Source organism: Tursiops truncatus, chromosome 1, assembly GCF_011762595.2.
Source record: "Tursiops truncatus isolate mTurTru1 chromosome 1, mTurTru1.mat.Y, whole genome shotgun sequence".
In the NCBI taxonomy this organism is placed as follows: Eukaryota; Metazoa; Chordata; class Mammalia; order Artiodactyla; family Delphinidae; genus Tursiops; species Tursiops truncatus.
This window is the reverse complement of record NC_047034.1, coordinates 81,987,549-82,009,733: the sequence shown is the minus strand read 5'-3', so window position 1 is coordinate 82,009,733 and position 22,185 is coordinate 81,987,549. Positions and strand designations below refer to the sequence as shown.

General features: G+C 41.0%; 1 protein-coding gene and 1 long non-coding RNA gene across 11 annotated transcripts in view; one reads left to right on the top strand and one right to left on the bottom strand.

The window, feature by feature from the left end:
• Positions 1–12,783: 12,783 nt before the first annotated feature.
• On the bottom strand, positions 12,784–21,819 carry LOC117313238 (uncharacterized). Of its 3 annotated transcripts, XR_004527693.2 has the most exons (6): positions 21,117–21,432; positions 19,135–19,208; positions 18,240–18,341; positions 17,604–17,667; positions 16,142–16,397; positions 12,784–12,965 (listed from the first exon to the last, which is right to left on the bottom strand). It is a non-coding gene; the product is annotated as an uncharacterized lncRNA (long non-coding RNA). The 3 variants fall into 3 exon arrangements; XR_004527694.2 differs by lacking the exons at positions 16,142–16,397; positions 21,117–21,432 and adding an exon at positions 21,689–21,819; XR_004527692.2 differs by lacking the exon at positions 16,142–16,397 and having other exon boundaries at positions 21,117–21,418.
• Positions 21,443–22,185, top strand: part of SLC22A15 (solute carrier family 22 member 15) — an 82,749-nt gene continuing 82,006 nt past the window's right edge. For 4 of the 8 annotated variants that reach the window (XR_004527684.2, XR_004527683.2, XR_012333608.1 and 1 more), the window contains exon 1: positions 21,452–21,718. Coding sequence is in view for 3 of the 8 variants with exons in the window: in XM_019919403.3 (XP_019774962.1) it covers positions 21,632–21,718 (87 nt within the window). In the remaining 5 variants the exon portion in view is untranslated. Of the gene's footprint in view, positions 21,719–22,185 lie in introns of all 8 variants that reach the window. The other 4 variants (XM_073809175.1, XM_019919410.3, XR_012333615.1 and 1 more) reach the window with 4 other exon arrangements.

Here is a 22,185-nt window from a genome sequence, read left to right as displayed (position 1 = left end):
GCCAGAGCAGTGTCAGTTAACAAAGACTGAGGGCCCCTTCTCCCTTTCTGAGCCCACAGTCATGAGCCCCTGGAACAGCACAGCTGATGGAGGCACTGAGGATAGTTTCACCTTAGGCTGGCTTTCAAAGCTCCTTCAACCATCCACAGAGACGGGTCCCCAGGGCTCCTCCCTGAGTCCTCTTGCCTTCTACATGCTGTTGTTCTACTCTGCTTGGCAAAGCACGGAACGTGAGTTAGCAAAGAAGGACCGTGGTGCAGTGCTTACGCCCCTGGACTCTAGACACAAACTTCTATGGTTCAAGTCTTGCCTGTGCCACTTACAAATAGATAGAACTCTCTGAACCTCAGTCTCCTCATCTGTAAGATGTGGATGGTATTATTAGTTTCAACTGTAGGACTGAGTTAATATCTACGAAAGGTCCAGGATAGTGCCTAGTACATAATGCACCACGTGTTTGCTAAATCAATAAACAAACGTGCTCCAAGCAAAGGGGACTCCTCCTCCTGACAGAACAGCCAGGCTGGTGGAAACAGAGCTTTGCTTGCAAAGAACTGAATTGCGTTTCAGGTTATAAAGTGATATTTTTCCTTGCAGGAAATTTCCATTTGCTAATTCATCTCTACTAGACCACTGAATATTTTAAAGTAAGGGAGTGTTTCAAATTACAGGCAACTTATTTTTAGGAAAAAGAAAAGGAAATTGAATACAGAAATGTACCATTTATGTAGAGGTTAATTAACTGGCAATTTAGAGCATGGAAATCAGCAACAACAACGAAAAAATAGAGGTAGTCGTGCCAAAAGACCTGGGCTGAATCCCAGCTCTGCAAGCTTTTAATTGTTTGACCCTTGGCAGGGCCCTTCCTCTCCCTGAACTTCAGTGTCTGCATGATGGGGACGTTTTTCCCCAGCTCACAGGGTGGTCATGAGGATGAAGTAAGAAACATAGCACAATGCGGGATATAGTGTGTGGCACTTAATGACTCAGCAAATGTTTGAACTTGAACCTGAAAATAATTTCCGCAGAGCTCAGACACACAGCCCTTCAGTGTTTGGCTCAGGACCTAAGGACCTCTTCTTTAGGCAAAATTCAAGCTGGGTCACCTGATCACCTACAAAGGGGGAAACTCACTGACAAGGGATAAAAGAGACAGGGCTAAAAGAGATGCTAAATACGTAAAGAAAAACAGAACATTTAATAAAAATAAGACAAAATTCCAAAGTTTGGTAGCCTAGGGTCCTTTTGTGTAGATAAAAACAGCTCTCGGACCTGAGTTGCCTCTGAGGGATTCCCTACCTCACAGCCGTGTGATGATTAACACTGACATGTCTAAAGCCTCTTGGCAATACACAAAGATACACAAATAGTATCTCTGAAAGACACTGTTAGGACTGCATGGGCCTGCACCCCAGGGGAAAGGGACTTGGAGGAGGGAATCACCATATTGTCTCAGGTTATTTGAAAATGAACCACAAGACTAGGAAAGAGGCTGCCTGAGTTCCCAGCTCCTCGTGAAAGGGCTTAAAAGATTCGAAAGGCCTGGGAGGATACATTTTCACTAACCGTACAGGGGAAGAAGCATTCGGAGCTTAGTTATATACTGGACAGGAAACAGTCTCCCCTTAAAGAGGGACAGAGGGCCCGTGACAGAAAGGGCTGGTTGGGAAGGTGGGTTCCACCACAGGGCAGGTCTCCAGTAGAGACACCCAGGACAGAAGGCAGGCAGCCCTTGGTCACAGGTGGCTCAGTGCTTGGCTGCTAGGGCCAGATGTCTGGGTTCCAACCCAGGTCTTCCTCTTATTGTTTGCATGACCTCCTGCTAAATCTGACTTAATCTCTTCGGTGTGAAATAAATACCTGACAGCATTGTTATGAGGGCAATTATGTTAATACACATAGAGCACTTAAAAGACTGCCTGGCACACTGCAATAATTTGACCAATGTTAGCTACTGTATTGTCAAATGCATCTTTCGTATACATTTTACTTTCCTGTACTTCTAATAATGGATGATCGGGTTACCTCAACTCCACTTACCGAAGACAATGTTGTGATGAACACTTTCAGACTTTCACTCAATATACATTTATTGAGTGCCGAATACATGCCGGGCAACGTTTTCCTTTAGTCTTGTGCAAGAGCTAGTTTCCCAGAGACATACAACCACGATGGGGTTACTTACCTAAATTCACTGAATGCTGGTCACCTGCTCACACATTTACACGTCTGCTGGCAGCACACGAGGGCTCCTGTTTCCCCACACCTTTGCCAACACCCAGTGTCATCAGATTTTTAAAATTTTTGCCAATCTGATTGGCAAAAATAGTATGTAAATTTTCATTTCTGTGGAGAGTGAGACTGAGCATATACTTGTTAGCTGTTCCTATGTCTTTTCTGAGAATTATCTATATATATTTTTTAACTGTTTTTCTATTGGGCATCCTGTCTTTTTGTTGTTGTTGGTTTGAAGTTGTTTCTTATATATTTTAGATATGTAGCACTTGCTAATTTGGGGTATTGGAAATATCTTCTGTCAAGTCATCACTTTTTTATTACCTATGTTTAGATTTTCTTTTTTAAAAAATTTAGTTATTTTATTTATTTACTTTTGGCTGTGTTGGGTCTTCGTTGCTGCGCGCGGGCTTTCTCTAGTTGCGGCGAGCGGGGGCCCCTCTTTGTTGTGGAGCAGGGGCTGTAGGCACGTGGGCTTCAGTAGTTGCAGCACGTGTGCTCAGTAGTTGTGGCTCACGGGCTCTAGAGCACAGGCTCAGTAGTTGTGGCGCTCAGGCTTAGTTGCTCCATGGCATGTGGGATCTTCCCGGACCAGGGCTCGAACCCATGTCCCCTGCATTGGCAGGCGGATTCTGAACCACTGCACCACCAGGGAAGCCCCTAGATTTTCTTTATTGGACAGAAACCCTGTGGTACACTCAGCTCAACTCCTGACTGGACTGACTTAACCCTCTATATCTATGGCCTGTCACAAAAAGTAGTTTACCTATTTCTGGACATAAACACTATTTATCTCAGTCTCAACTTTCTTCCACACACAATGTCCAGCATTCAGTAAAATATTATAGGACATACATCAAACAGAGAAAGACAAATACTGTATGATATCACTGATATGTAAAATCTAACAAATACAACAAACTAGTGAATATTACATAAAAGAAGCAGACTCACAGATATAGGGAACAAACTAGTGGTTACCAGTAGGGAGGGAGGGGCAATATAGGGGTGGGGGAGTGAGACGTACAAACTGTTGGGTGTAAGATAGGCTCAAGGATGTATTGTACAACATGGAGAATATAGCCAATATTTTGTAATAACTGTAAATGGAAAGTAACTTTAAAAAACTGTCTTAAAATTTCTTTTTAATTTAAAAAAAGTCGTAGAATTAAAAAGAAAAAAACTTATAGGACATACAAAAATCAAGGGTAAGGAAAACAGTGCCAAGACATAAAGCAATCAAAGAATCAGATCCAGATATTCAAATTATCAGACAGGGACTTTAAATAACTATGAGGCATATGCTGAAGGATCTAATGGAAAAGGAGGACAAGAAGCATGAGGGAATTTCAGCAGAGATGGAGAACATAATGAGTCCAAAAGTTACACATTCTATTTTTATTCTTCCAGTTATTTCCCTAAATTCTTAAGACGTTTGCTTATGATGATTTTTTTCTCTCAGTTATTTTGTTTTGTTTCTCTCTTGATTTTATTGTTTGTTTGTACAGTTTGGCCAGTTCATTAAGCTCTCTTTCACGTCTTTGGCGTACTTAGAGCTGAGATTGAGGGACAAAACAAAGTTTGCCATCTTGTCAGGAAAAGGAAACTTCCTCCCATGCCTCACCTGTGATCATCAAGCAGTGACTGCTTTAAAGGAAGTGGCCTTCAGTAAAAATACCAAGAAAGCACCACAGGGCTTAGTTAAATGCAGGATCTATATGGGTTTAAGAAAAGGGTTAATTAAGCAAAAGGGTTAATTTGCTTTTTGTTCAAGTAGAGTGCCTCATTCTCTGATAATGCCACAAAATAAAATGTTGCCTACACTTAAACAATAATATTTCTAACAGGCAGTCAGATTAGAAAAACAAAACAAGTTCATTGTCTAATAATTATATTATTTGTTCTAAAATTAGGTACTTTTTTCACTCAGTAATATCAAAGTCAGACATTATTTATTATGTCAGTGGTCACATACCCTGAAATACTCAGGTCAGATCAGATTTTTTTTTTTTTTTGGCGGTACGCGGGCCTCTCACGGTTGTGGCCTCTCCCGTTGTGGAGCACCGTCTCCGGACGCGCAGGCTCAGCGACCATGGCTCACGGGCCCAGCCGCTCCGCGGCATGTGGGATCTTCCCGGACCAGGGCACAAACCCGTGTCCCCTGCATTGGCAGGCGGACTCTCAACCACTGCGCCACCAGGGAAGCCCCCGAGACTCTGAGTTTTTAAAGGACTTTCAGAAATGTTTGAGATCTGAAAAAAAATTGTCTCTCAAATACCAAAAGAAAATTACATGTTTGATATGCTATGGAGTAGGGTAATGGGGTTCCAAAGGAAAAGTATTTAGAACATATGCAAGCCCTAAGCCAGCCTTGAACCTCCTGGGAATGATCTTCCACCTACTTTGTTCTTGGTCTATAGCTTGTTTATTGAGAGCACTGGCTGATAGAGTACAATGGAGAATAACAGAGAATTAGAACATTTAATGCTGAAAGCTACAGTGGAGACCATCTATTCAGGTTTTCAAACTGTGCCTCAGATACAGAAGGAAGGTTGAGGCACTGGGGCCCTGGTCTACCCTGCTCCTGTTTGTACCCCCATCTCCTACAACTCCCTGCCCTGACTGCTATCAGAACAGCTCCACTTGGATCTGTTTAATGTATTGGGATTTGTAAAGTTTTGTTTGGAAAACGAGTTCACTGCTTAGTATTAGAAAACCGCTGATCTATTCTGACTTCATCATTTTACTAATGAGTGCCCTGAGGCACAGCGAATTTAAATAAGTTATCCAAGGTCTCCCAAGTAGCTAAGAAAGCCAGGTGTTCTGAGTCTCAGTTCAAGACTCCTTCCTTAGGCAGAGACTGAGGAATCCCAGATACAAGAAAACAAGTTTATTCCAAAATCTGTCCCTGACCTTGTGTTGAGAAGGTGTTATTTCTGTCCTGGGAGGCATGTGGGCTTTGCTAGGGCAGCTGTGCATGGTTCCATCACCACCTCCCCATGTGCGCCTTTCCAGCCATGGACTTGGAGGAGATCTTTTTGAAGGGCTCAGAGAGCATCTGTGAAGCTAACCAGGGGAATAAAAATCATTTAATCTCATTTTTAGTACATGGGTTATCCTCCAATTCTCATCCCTTAAGAGAAAGTTCTTGTTTCCCATTGAAGAAAAACAAAGATTTTTAAAATTCCTATAAAAACAAAGATTTACAGCTTACAAGAAAACTAATAAGCAAAAATACAACAAAACCAGAAAGTATATAAAGAAGTAAAAGCGTGCATCTGTGGTGGTGAAGAACCACCATTGACTAAGTTTTGTTAGTCATCCAAACAGGCTATGTAACCCACACAGTAGCTGCTAGCCACATTGGTTTCTGAGCACTCGAAATGGGGCTGGTCCAAACTGAGATGCGCCGGAGGTGCAAAATATACACCAGAATCAAGATTTAATACGCAAAAAAATTTGAAGGAATGTAAAATCTCTCAATAATTATTTATTTTATTGATTCGTGTTGAAATAATATTTTGGATATATTGGGCTAAGTGTGTCATTAAAATTAATTTCACTTATTCTTTCTGCTGTTTTTAACGTGCCTACTAGAAAAATGTTAATTATGTATTTAAATATAATGCTTGTGTTATATTTCTATTTGGACAGCACTGGGCTGGAAGTAACTAATTCATGTCCATGGCAACTGAGCTGAGAAGGCTGGGGTTCTTTCCAGGAATAGCTTCCTCCCTGCATGGTCCTGGCCCGAAACTAAGGTCTCCATCAAAGAGCAGCTCCAGGCTCTTCACTCAGGCTCTCAAATTATGTGCCTTCAGGGAGTGGTCATTAAAATCATTTGCATCAGAAACCTGACTTAACCTGAAGATATGTCATTTAGCAGGTTTTCAGGGTTATGAGATAACAGTCTAAAGGGCAAATTCCATTTAAGTTGATTTTCAAGTACTGCTTCTGTGGTGTCAAAGCAAAAAACTCCCTACAGTGAATTTCTACTTTCTAAGTAGGTGGTATTAGATCTGTTAAAAGCAGAAACATACTAAAACCTATGTTGCTCAGGACTTTGCCTAACAGAAATCTCTGGAAGTTTTATTTTTTGTCATCTCTAAAACAAACCTTTAATCAGATAAATATTTTAGTCTCACGGGAGATGTCTTTCAAAAGAAATGCCTGACATAAAACAAAACTGAAGTGTTTTGTTGGTTTAGGATATACTTTCTCTTTTTTATAAAAGCGAAGTTTTGGTCTGTGAGAAATGAGAGGCACTACATTTAGAGCTGAAGTTTGGTTAACACTGAAAATTGCTAGAGCTCTGAAGAAAAGAACAATTATGAAGAGCGTGTTAGAGTTCTAAAAATAAACCTAACCCCAAACAAACAAATATAGCACTTGCTTATTTTATTTTATTTTATTTTTTTTGCGGTACGCGGGGCTCTCACTGTTGTGGCCTCTCCCGTTGTGGAACACAGGCTCCGGACGCGCAGGCTCAGCGGCCATGGCTTACGGGCCCAGCCGCTCCACGGCATGTGGGATCTTCCCGGACCAGGGCACGAACCCGTGTCCCTTGCACCGGCAGGTGGACTCTCAACCACTGCGCCACCAGGGAAGCCCAGCACTTGCTTTTTTAAAAAGACAATATGATAGACATTCAAATTTGAAATGGACCCATGATAGGCTGAGTAATGGCCCTCAAAGATACAAACATCCTAATCCCTGGAGGCTGGAAATATGACCTTATATTGCCAAAGGGACTTTGCAGGTGTGATTAAGGAAGGATGCTGACAGAGGGAGATTATCCTGGATTATCCAGGGAGGCCCTAAATGTAGTCACAAGTGTCCTTACAAGAGAGAAGTAGAGGGAGACTTGACTACAGAAGAGAAGGCACGAAGACTACAGACCACAAAGCAGAGACCTGAGTGATGTAACACAAGCCAGGGAATGTCAGCAGCCGCCAGAAGTTGGAAGGGGCAGGGAATAGATTCTCCCCTGGAGCCTCAAGAAGGAACAAGCCCTGCTGACACCTTGATTTTAGTACCATTAGACTCATTGCAGACTATGGCCTCCAGAACTGTAAGAGAGTAAACTTCTATTGTATTCAGTCACTACCTTTGTGGCAATGGGTAATGGCAGCAATAGGACCCTAATACAGGACCCCAGTGACTTCACAAAATTAACCTAGAGGCTGAATTTTTTCCCCTTCAATCACATTAGTTTTTATAGGCTTAAAGCATGGAAAATAGAAATCTCTAAGATAAAGGTCTTGGGAGAACACAGATCAAAGGGTAAAGTGCTCTAAATGGCATTTGCCCTCTCATCTATCCTTAGCTTTTATCCCACTCTCTAGCTTTGGATTCTCCATCCCCTTGTCCTTTCTTGCCCTCCCTCTCCCAATATCCTCCAACCCAAGATTAGCAACCCATCCAGATGCAACTTCAGATGTACTTTTGTGTCTGACTTGCCAAACCTCTATAATGTTAACAGAAACATTCCAATTTTCCTTGTGAAATGATCTATGGTATAACAATAAATTTAACTACCAGCTCATGGTTTATAATAAATATTAATTCATTTATTCAGCAAATTCTTATTGAGTACCAACTATGCCCTAGGCACTATGTTAGATCCTGGCAGAACAGCAGGGAACAAGGTAAATGTGGTCCCTGCCTTCATTTACAGATTAGTAAAGGAGATGCATTACAGCAAGTAAACATATAAATACATAAAAGGACCAAGTGTGGTTAAATGCTGTGACAGAGACAAAGAGAGTACAGTGCCAGGGAATAACAGAGCTGGCCTGTCTTAGGAAATGGCATTTGTCTTGCAAAGAGCAGGGTGGGGGGAAGAGAGCATCCCACGTGGAGAGACAGCACCCAAGGACCCAGGTGGGGCATGAGCTTAGTGTGTGTCAGAGATGCAAACAAACCTATTTGGGCAGAGCACAGCAGGAAGGGAGGACAAGAGCACAAATGAAGTTAGGTAGGCAGGGGACAGATGACCTAGAGATTCAAGGGTAATGGCAGACATCGCTGGTCCCTTTTCTCCTGGTGAACAGCCTGGAAGTATCAGGAGCTGGAAAGCCTCTAGCTAAGGAATATGCCAGTAATTGAAGCCTTACCAGTAGAGATGCATTCCTTTAAGTTTGGAAATTTTATCTGAATATCTTCCACCCTCCAGGAAGCATTTTAAACCATTATCAGTTAACACTTTGGTGGGAATTAGTTTCCTGGACTCCTTTCTTTGATTCAACATTTACCACATGTCCTCTTGTGCCACACAGCCCCGTTTGCGGTACTACACAGATATGAAGGATAGGAGAGAGCCTGGCCCTGCTCTCACGGAGCACAGTGGTAGTAAAGTGCTATGAGGGAACATCATAGGGAGCAAATGAGAGTGGCTCACAGCAGGCCCCAGACTGATCTGGGCAAAGGAAGAGGGCTTCAGGGAGGAAGTGGCACTTAAACAGGAAACTGAAGGATGAATAGGAGTTGGCCAGGTCAGTGTGTGTGTAGCGAGGAACTGAAGAGGAGTACTCCTGGTCTGTCTGGAGTCCTATGGAATTAGGACACTAGAAGAGCTAAGAGAAGTCCAGTGCGTAGAGATTGAAAGTGAGGATGGAAGAGAGAGGACTGCATGGGTAACCTTGGAGGCCCTGGTAAATGAATTTGGACTCTACTCTAAAAACAAAGAGAAGCTGTTAATGGGTCATAAGCAGAAGAGTTATAGGCTCAAGTTTGCATTTCAAAAAGATCACCCATGTTTTGGTGCAGAGAATGGGATTGGAGGTAAATAAGAGTGAAAGTGAAAGAACATTCAGAAGGCGATTGCTGGCTTTCAGGCAGGAAATGATGGTGACTTGGATGAGGATGAAGATTTCCTAATTGCAGAGCCTACTTAATCTTTGCATTTATATTTATTTACAATTTAGATTAAATATCAAGTCTTTATCAGTTATGTTGGTCAGATATTGAGTATGATTTTTATGCCTTTGTGAAGAAGTAGAGTATTATTTTTTATATAAGTGAAATTAATTTCAGTCTCAAGCCACATTCTTCTGGAATTTGTAAATTTGACTTCGGTCAATTTGCGGGGCGGGGGGCGGGTGGTTTCTCCACTTCTTCCTTGGTATGTATCTGAATTTGGGGAAGAAGGTATGCTGAGATCTTGTACAAAGTGGGTGTCGGGGGAACCAATCTTGTCTCCTTGATTGTGTTCTACTCTGAAATCCACTGACACATCCTTGGTCACATATCTCTCTTCTGCTCTAGAATCATGCTTGGTATGTAGGACCAATAGTTTCTTGTTGGATCGCGGGGACAGGTTCAAGAGATATTTAGAAGGAAAAAAATGATTGTATTTAATGATTCATATACACTGAGAGCGAAGCTTCAAGAATGACTTGTAGATTTTTTTTGCATTAGAAACTGGATGGTGCCTTTCAACGAGACAGGAAACTTGGGAGAGGAGCAGGTGCAGGGCAGTGGGCTGGAATCAAGTGGTCACTTTAGAACATGATGTGTTTAAAATACTCAAGATGAGATATTGAAGAAGTGATTGGTAATGGAGTCTGAAGCTTGGAAAACATCTGGGGTTGAGAAAATACACACACACACACACACACACACACACACACACACGGTGTTTTCAGTGTAAAACAGAAGGTAGTGGAAGCTTTGGGACACCATGAGATCCCCTGGAGAAAGAGAAAGAGTGTGGAGTAAAATAAGAAGAGGGCTTTGGAAAAAGTCTGAGGAATATTCAAAGATTGGGCAGAAGGAGAACTGGCAAAATATCCATGGAGGTAAGAGGAAAACAAGAATGGCATGAAACAAAAGTCTCAAGAAGAAAGTCTTTAAAGGTGGGAGTGGTGAACAATATTAAATGCTACTGTTGTTCAGTCAAGTAAGATGAAAACTGAAAAGTATCCTCTGGACTAAAAAGTCCTTGGTGATCCCAGAAAGAGCGATTCTAGGGTATGGAAAAAGCAAAAGCCAAATTGGTGTGGAGAGTCTACTGTGAACATGTGGGGCAGTCACTAGACACTTCAGAAGAGTCATGCCCTTGCAGGAGGCCTAAATTAGCCCTGCAGTAGGGGCTGCTCCAAACCCACTCCAACAAAGCTTAAGAAAAAGCTTCAAAAGGTCAAGCTAATGCACAAATAAATAAACTGCCTGCTAGGACAAAGGCTAACAAGCTTTAACTAAGACAGCAACATCCAGTGGTCAATAACAAAACTTCACAATTTATAGAATCCAATAAAAAATCATTTACACGCACCCCAATGTTCACGGCAGCACTGTTTACAATTGCCAAGACGTGGAAGCAACTTAAGTGTCCATCAACAGATGACTGGATAAAGAACAAGTGGTATATATGTGTATATATATATATAATGGAATGTATATATATATAATAGAATATATATATAGTGGAATACTACTCAGCCATAAAAATGAATGAAATAATGCCATTTGCAGCAACATGCATGGACCTAGACATTATCATACTAAGTGAAGTAAATCAGACAAAGACAAATACCATATGATATCACTTATATGTGAAATCTAAAAAAAATGATACAAATGAACTTATTTACAAAACAGAAATAGACTCACAGACATAGAAAACAAACTCATCATTACCAAAAGGGAAGAGGGTGGGGAGAGATAAACTGGGAATTTGGAATTAACAGATACACACTGCTATATATAAAATAGATAAACAACAAGGACCTACTGTATAGCACAGGGAACTATAGCCAATATCTTATAATAACCTATAGTTGAAAATAATATGAAAAAGAGTATATATATATATATATATATATATATATAAAACATATATACATATAACTGAATCACTTTGCTGTATACCTGAAACATTGTAAATCAACTATACTTCCATTTTTAAAACCTCCTCCCAAATTAAAAATCACTATATATAAGAAGCAAGGAATTGGGACTTATAACCAGGAGAAAAAAATCAATCAATAGAAACAAACCCAGAAAGGAAGAGATAAGAGAATGAGCAGATTAGCAGACAAAGACTTCAAAATAGTTATTAGAAATATGGCCATGTATCGGGGAAAATATGACTACAACGAGAAGTGAAGATATAAAAAAGAATATATAAGCAATCATATTTCTTTTTCAGTAAGCACCACCGCCCCACAAAAAAAACTATAACCTGCCCTGCAGCCTCTTTTTTGCAAAAGATTTTATTTTTCTATAACTTTGTACTTTTGTTTCCTTGTATGGAAGTACTTTAAAATTGCCTTGGGGACTATATCATATGTAATTTTAAAAGGAAGTTTAAAGTGACCTTGATAGGTGCTGGGGAAGGAGGGAGGGAGGTGTGATTGTGATAGAATTCCAGATGCACTTTTGCCCTGAATTGACATTGTTTGTAGAAAGTACAAGACTTCCTGGTCTCTGAGCACAGAGCAGATGAGCACAGAACAGACTAGAGCTGCAGGGATGACCAGGTTGTGTGTTCTCCTGAACAGGCTGGTTCTCGGGTCCACCTGCCTATTGGTCCCTCTGACCTAAGGTCTAACAGTCCTGAGCCTTATTGTGGCAGAACTCTCATAAATGCTGGCCACATTGTCCTTTAACCATCCTTTGGGAGCTTTAAGAGTACTTTTAAAGGTATACTTAAAGTTAAAAGAAATATTACTTAAAAGGAAAACATTAAAGTTCAGGAGCTCATCTGGTGTATTTGTGAGCATCTTTATCAGAGCTATGTTGAGTCTTGGGCACATCAGCAATTTAAGGTAACAGGAGAAAGACCAGATCTTCTCACCTAGCTCTGCATCCCCATTAAGGAGGTATAGGTTTCCCCTAAGGATATTCATCCCATAAACAGTGATCTCAAAGCTGAATTTTCAAATTTGAAATCTCCCATATTATCAGCTTTTCCAAGATTGTTCATACGGTCAAGAACTCATGGGAGCTCACATTACTTTAGTTCATAGATCACTTTAGTTCTAAAGCACTACTACAAACCTTAAACTTTAAAATTATAAATGATAGGACATATTTTTATTTACACTCATTTAACTGAAAACTTATTTATTTCTGCACAGCCCCATGCCAGTAAGGGAATTAGAAGTCGTGTTTTTAGCTATTCCCTGGATGAAGGGAAAAGGAAATGTGGGTCTCAGTTGACTGCACCAAGCTGTCATGCTTATATTTGGTGCCAGCTGGTCACCTGTTGGCAGGGCCAGAAGAGAGCCCCAGGACTAAATCCATCCTTACCTTCTATATCCAGCTTCAAATAAAACATCTCCATCAGCACATCTTCTCCCTGTGCAAACCACTTCACTGAACAGAAAACGTCTCTGCTTAAGTGATTTCTCATTATCAGCTTGTATTTTGACATCCAACAAACTAAAACTAAATTTTTAGTCTGAAGCAATAACTTTCCATTATATGTTATTTCAAGAAGCACCCATCTCCTTGCAACAGAGCATGTATTTATCTCATAAACACATACACAGCTGAAAAGAGCAATGACAAAAATAAAAACATAAACACAAAATGACTCAGGTATCTTTGATCAAATATCTTTATTATCAGTTATATTTATTTATTTTATGCCATAGACATTTTGCTCCTAAAATCTCATCTTCTTTCACTTACTTTAGTTCTTCATTTTATCCTCAATGGACCTGTTTCATGTCTTGACCATGGGAAGAAGATGCTGAGGAAAAGGCAAGCTGGTCACCAGGATGCTGTAAATGGCAATGACACATCATTAGGAACGCCGTCATATAACAGAACAGGCCGAGAATACATCATTAAGAACCCAGACAGAAGATCATCATCTTCCATCATCATCTGAAATTAAGAAGCACCTCCAAAGGAACTGTTTACTGCTTTGTCTGCAAAAAGTGCTCTGAACACTAAACCAAAGAGACAAAACATCCTTTAGTGGATTGTTGGAGCACTTAAGGAGGTGTAAATTGTAATTAGCCATATGTTAGACTTTCACAGCCCAATAAGAAAGAAGCCTGATGGTGCAAGATCTCTGTGGCCCAGTTTTTCAGGTCAAAAGCAGAATGGCTGTTGAGTAAGGAATAACCCACAAAGGAAAGCTACAGTGCTATTCCATTCTCTGGCTTCAAACACAACAGATGAGAAAGCCTTCAGCACGTGTTTGCGATTGCAGTCATGTCACTGAGTTATTAGGGAGGGAGGGCCCCTATTGAGCTAAAGTCCCAACCTTAAAATCGTGGATCTGGGGACATTTACTCTGTTTACAAAGGAATCAGAGTGTAAATGTGTTACAAAGATAATATTGTTCTATATTAATATTTCCAGATAAGAAAAAATGGTTCAGAGATGGGGCCTGTACCAGAGAGTGGAATCTGTTAGTAAAAACAAACAAAACAAAACAAAAACAAAAAACAACTCACAAACTTTTGAGAACTTGGTTTTAGTTACTGCTGTGCTAACTAATTATGTGGCTTGCAGTATGTCCCTGAATCATCTTAAACCTATTATCTAACCTCCCATAGCCTAAATTTAACATTTTTATAATGTGGGGGGGGGGGTGGGCTCAGTGATTTCTAAAAAATGGCATTCAAAATGTGTGTGTGTATGAGTGCACCCTCTCCAGTACCCTCATTGTCCTGAGGAAAAACCATTAACTTCGGGCTTCCTGGTGGCGCAGTGGTTAAGAATCGGCCTGCCAATGCAGGGGACACAGGTTCGAGCCCTGGTCGGGGAAGATCCCACACGATGTGGAGCAACTGAGCCTATGCTCTAGAGCCCATGAGCCACAACTACTGAGCCTGCATGCCACAACTACTGAAGCCTGCATGCCTAGAGTCCGTGCTCGGCAACAAGAGAAGCCACTGCAATGAGAAGCTTGTGCACTGCAATGAAGAGTAGCCCCCGCTTGCCGCAACTAGAGAAAGCCCACACGCAGCAATGAAGACCCACTGCAACCAAAAATAAATAAATAAATTTTTTTTAAAAAAACATTAACTTCATTGGGTTTGCACAAGGTCCTGTGACAAAAAAAGGTGAAGGAAAATGAATGAAATACTGCCATTTGCAGCAACATGGATGGACCTATCATACTAAGAGAAGTCAGGCAGAGAAAGACAAATACCATATGATATTGCTTATACATGGAATCTAAAATACGACACAAATGAACTTATTTACAAAACAGAATAAGACTCACAGACATAGAAAACAAATATATGGTTACCAAAGTAGAAAAGGAGTTGGGGAGGGATACATTAGGAGTTTGGGATTAGCTGATACAAACTACTAAATATAAAATAGATAAACAACAATGACCTACTGTATAGCCCAGGGAACTATATTCAATATCTTGTAATAACCTATAGTAGAAAATAATCTGAAAAAGTATACATATATATATACATATATATGTAAAGCTAAATCATTTTGCTGTATACCTGAAACTAACATAAGATTGTAAATCAACTATAATTAAATTAAAAAATGTCTCTATTAGACAAAGGTGAAAGAAGAATCTCAGGCCTGGTAGGAGGGGCAAATAAAACTGAGACTATTCAAAATCTTGCACTGAAACAGATAATTGACAGGAGGATTTGATTTGCTGTTTGGCTGAGAATAAGATACTCTTCTCATTCATATGAAAACCGATGAAGATGAGTTTATATCATTTAAGATGCAATATGATCTTCAGGCTCAAATAGCTGGATGCCAGTAAATTAAGGATTAACTTGGTTCTGAAAATTCATGTGAATTTGTGCACTCATGTAACTTTCTACTAAGTGACTCTCACTACTATAGGGAGATAACAAGATCTGGCTAATTCTTCTTAAGGCAGATTAACATAGGGACAAGAGCCTTCAGACTGAAGAAGACATAATGGATACCATTCTTCTTTCTAATCTACTTAGCCACATTGTTATGTTTTAATTTGGAGCCTATTTCATGATCAGATAGTAGAGCAAGTGTGCAATTTCCAGAGTCGACAACTCCTCCTCCTCTTCCTCGCTCTCACCCCTACCACCCCATCCAGTACTGCAGCCAAGAAGAAAGTCTTCACTGGAAGGCAAGCGCCACTAGTGAGAGGAGAGGCTTTGCTGGTTTAACCCTGTATTCCTCACACCTAGAATAATATGCCCAGCACGCATTTGTTGAAAGAATTCTCATACATAACGATTTTCAGAATGGTTTCGGGATTGGTGACTTCTCCTTTTTGAGACTGAGTAGATCCAGTGGATCAAACTTGATTCTCTGAAATCTACTTTGGGTTCCTACTTTCTGAAGGCAATGTAAATTGCTGGTTTTAATTTAGAAAGCCCACTTGGGGTTAAGACTCTTGATATGCAGGTTATCATCATGTTTGCGCAATACTTAACCAACTCAAGTGGTTCAGGCAATTCCAATAGCACCCAGATTTTAATCCTGGGGAACTTCGGGGCATTTGGCAAATTTTTATCCATTCTACTGAATTATATAGCCTCAAATGATAGACGTCCATGAGTATGGCAAATTAGTCATTGCAGTCTGTATTCCCTAGTTGTAAAACTTCCCTGCATTAAGAAATAGCAGCAGCATAGTGGCAGTAACAGCAACAACCCTGACGTTTTCATTAAAGTTGGGCACTCAGGAATGAATCTGTTGAATTAAATGAATGTCCCATTCTCTAAGCTCAGTGCCTCTTGGGACAGCATGTAAAACTGGACTCTTAGCAAGCAAAACACTCTATGATCTAAATTCAAACATAAGTAATGGCTAATTTCCCTCATATTTCATCTCTTTCTGCTGTAACCTAAAAATAGAACTTTAGACCTAACTCTATTCATACTCTTTTATTGCTAAGGTTTGAGACATGGAAATGGCCAACTCCTCCATATCAGATTTAGATCTAATTTAGTATATGCTTTCACCCACTTACAGACGGTTTTTGAATGACAGTTGTTGGTTTGGAGGGCCAGAACACGGAGACACGTCCATCTCACCGCTAATTCCATTATCGTTTTGCTCTTCCTCCCTTTGTCTTCTTGCTCCTTCCTCCCAGACATCTGTCCTCAAAATCTGGCTTCCTTGTGATCTGGTCACTCCCATCACATTTGCTGTGTTTATATCAACTTAATGTTGACAGAGGTATTTGGACTTTGGCTGTCTTTATTAAGGCATGTTGCTGTAACATACTAACAAAGAGTTATCTCAGCATAAAGGTTTATGCAGAAGGAAAAATGTTCTTTAGATTTTTTAAAAAGACTAACTCTGGGTACATTTAGGCTGGTATACAACACTGATTTCCAAGGATTTGAAACAACACTTAACACACATGAATTCTGTTATCTTGCATACCGAATTTCAGTAGCCTTCCGGGACACCAAATTACCAGTGAAGCAAAAGGCCACACTGTGGTTAGGTGTGGAGGTTTTACAACAAAAGAAAGAAGATGACAATAATTGAGTATATTTGCTTCAAGGCTTTATGTAATTTACCAGATAAAGTTAACCTTTCTTCCTCTCATATCCCAACAAGTGTATATTTGATAGACACACTATTTTAAACATTATTTTAATTGTTTATTATTTAAAAAAACCCCAGATGTTCATTACTTCTGAGTTATTAAAAGAAATACAGGTACTGTAAAATTATAGTAGGAAAGGACTTAAGAAAAAGAAAAATGAGTAAAGAATGGTCAGATGGGGAAAATATGCTCTCAAAATGGAACTCTTTGCTAAGAGCCACAGATGCAATACCTTGAGCCTCAGGAGAGCTTTAATTAGTCCTGCTCTTCCTTCAGCGCATGCTCAGAAGCTCTGGCACGGACTGTAAATGAGGGCAAGGAAATCCAGCAGGGGCCTGGGTGGGTTAAGGGGGGGAAGGGCAGGATCTTAAAGGGGCAACGACCATTTAAAAGAGCAATGCCTCTAGGCCCCACCATTCCTATCTCAGGTCCTTCAACCTACCACCACCAACCTACTCTACCTTCTGTGTTCCCTACCTCAGTTAACAGTACTACCTCTGGGCTTCCCTGGTGGTGCAGTGGTTAGGAATCCGCCTACCAAAGCAGGGGACACGGATTCGAGCCCTGGGTCCGGGAAGATCCCACAAGCCGCAAAGCAACTCAGCCCATGCGCCACAATGACTGAGCCTGTGTTCTAGAGCCCAAGAGCCACAACTACGAAGCCCGTGTGACACAACTACTGAAGCCCACGTGCCTAGAGCCCATGGTCTGCAACAAGAGAAGCCACCGCAATGAGAAGCCCGCACACCTCAACGAAGAGCAGCCCCCGCTCGCCGCAACTAGAGAAAGCCCGTGCACAGGCAACGAAGACCCAATGCAGCCAAAAATAAATAAATGAAATAAATAAATTTATATATATAAAAAATAGTACTACCTCCATTTTCCCAGTTGTTGAAGCCAGAAACAGGAATCATTGCTGATTTCTCTCTCGTATGCTTCTGCAAAATGAATCACTGTCAATTTTTGCAGATTTTACCTTAAATTTGACTTCACTTCTCAATCCCTATTACCACTGTCCTGGTTTAAGCTCTCAGACCCTCACTGGGTCCTGCCTGGGCCCTTACAACAGTGTCTCAACTGGTGTTACGTGCATTTTCCACTGCTGCCAAATCATCTTTTAAAAATCACAACGCTCAACCTGAAAAAACACTTCAGTGGTCCCCATCACCTGCAGGAAAAAGTTGAAGCTCCTTAGCACTGCATACCTGGACTCTATCAATCCACAGACCTCATTTCTGACACTCCCAGGGTTGTATTTTCTGTTCTCACGATAACCAACTGCTTTTAGGATATATGTTCCAACACAATGTGAATTAACACGGAATATGTAAAGTTTCTGACCCACTTAAAATACATAAACTTTTAGCGAGTAAGATGAAATAACCCAACTTCTACTTAACACTTCATTTATTTAGCTATATATCATAAAATATGGATGTATAATTTTTTCACTCTCATGCATCATGATATCAAAGGAAAATTTCAAAAGTTCAAAATATGACTCTCTTACCTATACAGAATGAACCCATGTCAATGATTTTATTTTTAATTGATGAAGGAAGCAGTAGGATGGTAAAGCTGGTTCTAAGAGCATTTGAAGAACTGGTTATTTCTAGGAAAAAAAAAAGATTGCTAGATTATATATAAAATGAATTAATGTTCTGCGGGGCAATGAAATAATAGATTATTATCTTTCCTATTAAACATAATCATTTACATCTCTACCAAAAAGAAAATCCACAAATTTACATGTAACTGCACAGTATCTAGACTCTAATTCATAGCAAATAGCCAGGTCAAACACTGGTAAATTTTCCTACTGAATTAAATAATTAAATAATCCTGGGGGTGGGCTTGTTGAATAATGCTTCATGATTACATTGAAAGGACATACAGTCCTCTTCTTGCTTTCTGATTATTTCCAAGTGCAGGACAATTTTCCTTAACAGTGAAAGTTTTTTGTTAAAACACTTCACATTAGTCTTGTTCATCAGTGTTTTGGCACCACAATAGTCACTTCTTGAGTCACCTAACAAAGCTTTTCAGAACATAACATTTTATGTCCTCCTGTGTTTTCTCCGATAAAGCATTCTGGAATCTCGTGTAGTTTGAAAAGAGAATAAATATATTAAGTAACTATCAACATTGTAGAACAGTGTACAGTTATGTGGATGTTAAAACGTTAACTACTAAAATAATAATAATGACAACAATAATAACAATAATAGTGCAATGTGTAGCTCCCAAAAATAGAAGAAAGAAAGAAGGACCATATAAAAATGGCTTTAAGACTTCAATAGACGGCCAGGAAGTAAAAAGAAAGAAGATGATAAACATAAAACACAAAATAGTAGAAATGATTCTAAATATATCATTCACAATGAGTATAAGTGGGTTTAACTCACCTGTTAAAAGAGACTACAAAATTGGATAGACAAATAAACCCTCCTTCCATAAACATGTCTAGAAGGTAACAAAGCTGAAAGGATGAAAACAAAGGGATTACAAGGAAAATAACAACAACAAAAAATTGACACAGCAATGTTAACATTAGACAAAATGAAAATTAAGACAAAAAGCATTAAGAGAAAAAAAGGTATTTTATCACGATAAAAGGAATGATACAATTGGTACTTTCATAAACTTTCACAAATAAAAAGAGAACTTGATAAAAACTCGAAAATGATAATCATTTTGTAAGATTTTGACACATTTACTAAAATCTGATACATCCAGCAAAGTAAAATTTAGTAGTAATACAGACTACTTTGATAAAATTAACAAGGTTGATCTAATAAAGAACCTTGCACCCAAACAAATGGAGAGTATTTTCAATACATTCAGTACACTTTTCTAAAATGACCACATACTAGGTCACAAGAAAATTCAATTTCCAAGATTTAATATCATCTATGTTCACAAAGCATTTAAATTAGTAATCAACAATAAAAAGATGGTTAAAAAATAGCAACAACCTTTAATTGAAAACTTAAAAAAAAAGAACAAATAGCTCCTTGGGTAGAGAGGACATTACAATGTCATGGAATATTTAAAACTAAAGACAATGTAAGTACCACATGACAAAACTTGTGGAATAGAGCAAAGTAGTACCTAGAGAAATGCATAGTCTTATGTATAATTATTCTTATAAAAGGAAAATTGAAAGCAAAAAGCTAAACTTTCAAGTCATGTAGGCAGTAAAAGAATTACATACTAGCAAAAATAAGTAAAGAAAGAAAATAGTTCATATATTCCATAAAATAGAAAACAAAGACATAAAGAAAGAAAAATCACAAAATAAAAACTGGTTTCTTCAAAAAATAATAAAGTAGACAAGCTTCTGGCAAGACTGATAAGAATGGGACAATAAAAATGAATAATATTCAGAATAAAAAAATGGGGCCTAAATACAGCTAGAGCATGATTTAAAAAACCCCAAGAGAACAAGATGAACAAGTTTATTCCAAAAACAACAGAAAAACTAGATAAAATAGTAACACTTCTAGAAAAAAAACTAAAAGTAATTCAAGAACAAAAAGCCATAAAGGGCTTCCCTGGTGGTGCAGTGGTTGAGAGTCCACCTGCCGATGCAGGGGATACGGGTTCGTGCCCCAGTCCGGGAGGATCCCACATGCCGCGGAGCGGCTAGGCCTGTGAGCCATGGACGCTGAGCCTGTGCGTCCGGAGCCTGTTGCTCTGCAGCGGGAGAGGCCACAACAGTGAGAGGCCCGCGTACCAAAAAAAAAAAAAAAAAAAAAAAAATCCATAAAAATAAGTGACATAAATCTCTCTAGGTCTCTATCTCTGTAACAAAGAGGCTCCCCCTGCAAAACAAACCAAGTCCAGATGGTTTATAGAAGAGTTTTTACTAAATACTTCCAACTCATTTTACTAAGCTACTATAATCTCACAGCCAAATCCAGACAAGAACAGTAACAAGAAAATTATAGACCTATCTCACTCTCTTAGACGTAAAAGGCTAGATAAAGCATTAACTGGTTACTTCTTCTGTTCAATATTGTATTGGGTGCCGTGGCCTCGACAATGGAATACTATGCAGCTGTTAAAATCAATCTAAGGAGGTGGAGAAATGAGGCTTAAGGCAAGTGACTAGCGTCCCTAGGTCCTGCTGCATATTTCTCCATTTCCAGCCCTTCAAACTGCTGTTTATCCTTCAAACACTTTGGCAGCCATCACGTCCTGTCCCATAAATTAATCTTTCATCTTTTGTATTTCCTTCGTACCTCATGGATATTTCTATAACCAAACGTATCTCACGGTTTTGCAAGAATTTGGTTGCCTGACCACATAGCTAGCACAGAGCAGGATATAAAGAAATGTTGAACAGCACTCTTCTCCGAAGGATCTAGAACCCATTCCGACTTACCGCATTTAACTGATTTGTACAAAAGTACAGATTATGCTAGCAGTCACCCGGTCTCCCAACAGTCATCGCGTCCCCCGTCCCCGAAGCAGCGGCTGTGGCTTAGACGCCGCTGCCCTTCCCGTATTTCTCCATCAGAGAGGATGCCGACGGCCGAGCCCACTTCCCACTTCCTCTTTCCTCTCGCTTTAAGCGGCGCAGAAACCCATCCCTCTCAGAAAAAAATCTTTAACAGGAAGCCCAGAGGCCCTGGTACCTGGCATCCCGCCCCGGACCCGCAAGCCCGCGCGGGCCCCCGGCCCCCGACCCCGCCCGCGCAGACGCAACTCCCGCCGCCCCGCCCACGCTCCCACGCCGCGCCCGGCTCCTCGCTGGCTGGGCCGAGCCGGTGCCGGGCGCCGTGGAGCTCGCGCGCCGGGCCGGCCGGGGAGGGCCGCGCCGGAGCGGGGGCGGCGGGAGGGCGGGTCGGGGCCGGGCTCCCGCTGGCGGCTAGGCCGGGGCCGAGCGCGCGGCCGGCCATGGAGGTGGAGGAGGCGTTCCAGGCGGTAGGCGAGATGGGCATCTACCAGATGTACCTGTGCTTCCTGCTGGCGGTGTTGCTGCAGGTGAGTCCCCCGCCGCTCGTATGGCTCCCACGTCCCCGCTTCCTAGCCGCCCGGGGAGAGGCGTACCTCCCTCCCCACCCCCCAGCGCCCGGCCCGGATGCCGAGCCTCTGCAAACCCCGAGGTGTGGCGAGCCTCTCCCGCCTCCACCTTCACCCCGCGCGAGGGCGGCGCTGGGGTAGGCGCCGCGCGTTGGCCTGGGCCCCGGAAAACCAAGGTCGCCGGCCGGCCTGTCAACCCAAGCCTCGGATCCTCGTCCCTTAGGCGCCATGCTTCTCTCACCTCGAGTGGGGAGGGACTGCGTGGGGGGTACTTAAGCCAGCGAGCTGGTTAGTAAGAGATGAAAAATCCAGTTGTTACCTGGAATACGCTGTGAATAGGAAGGGAATTTTTAACCTGTGGCGCTGTCACTTTGGAATCTGGAACACAGAGAGGGAGGGCCCTGATCACCCGCTGACAGAAGGGCTGA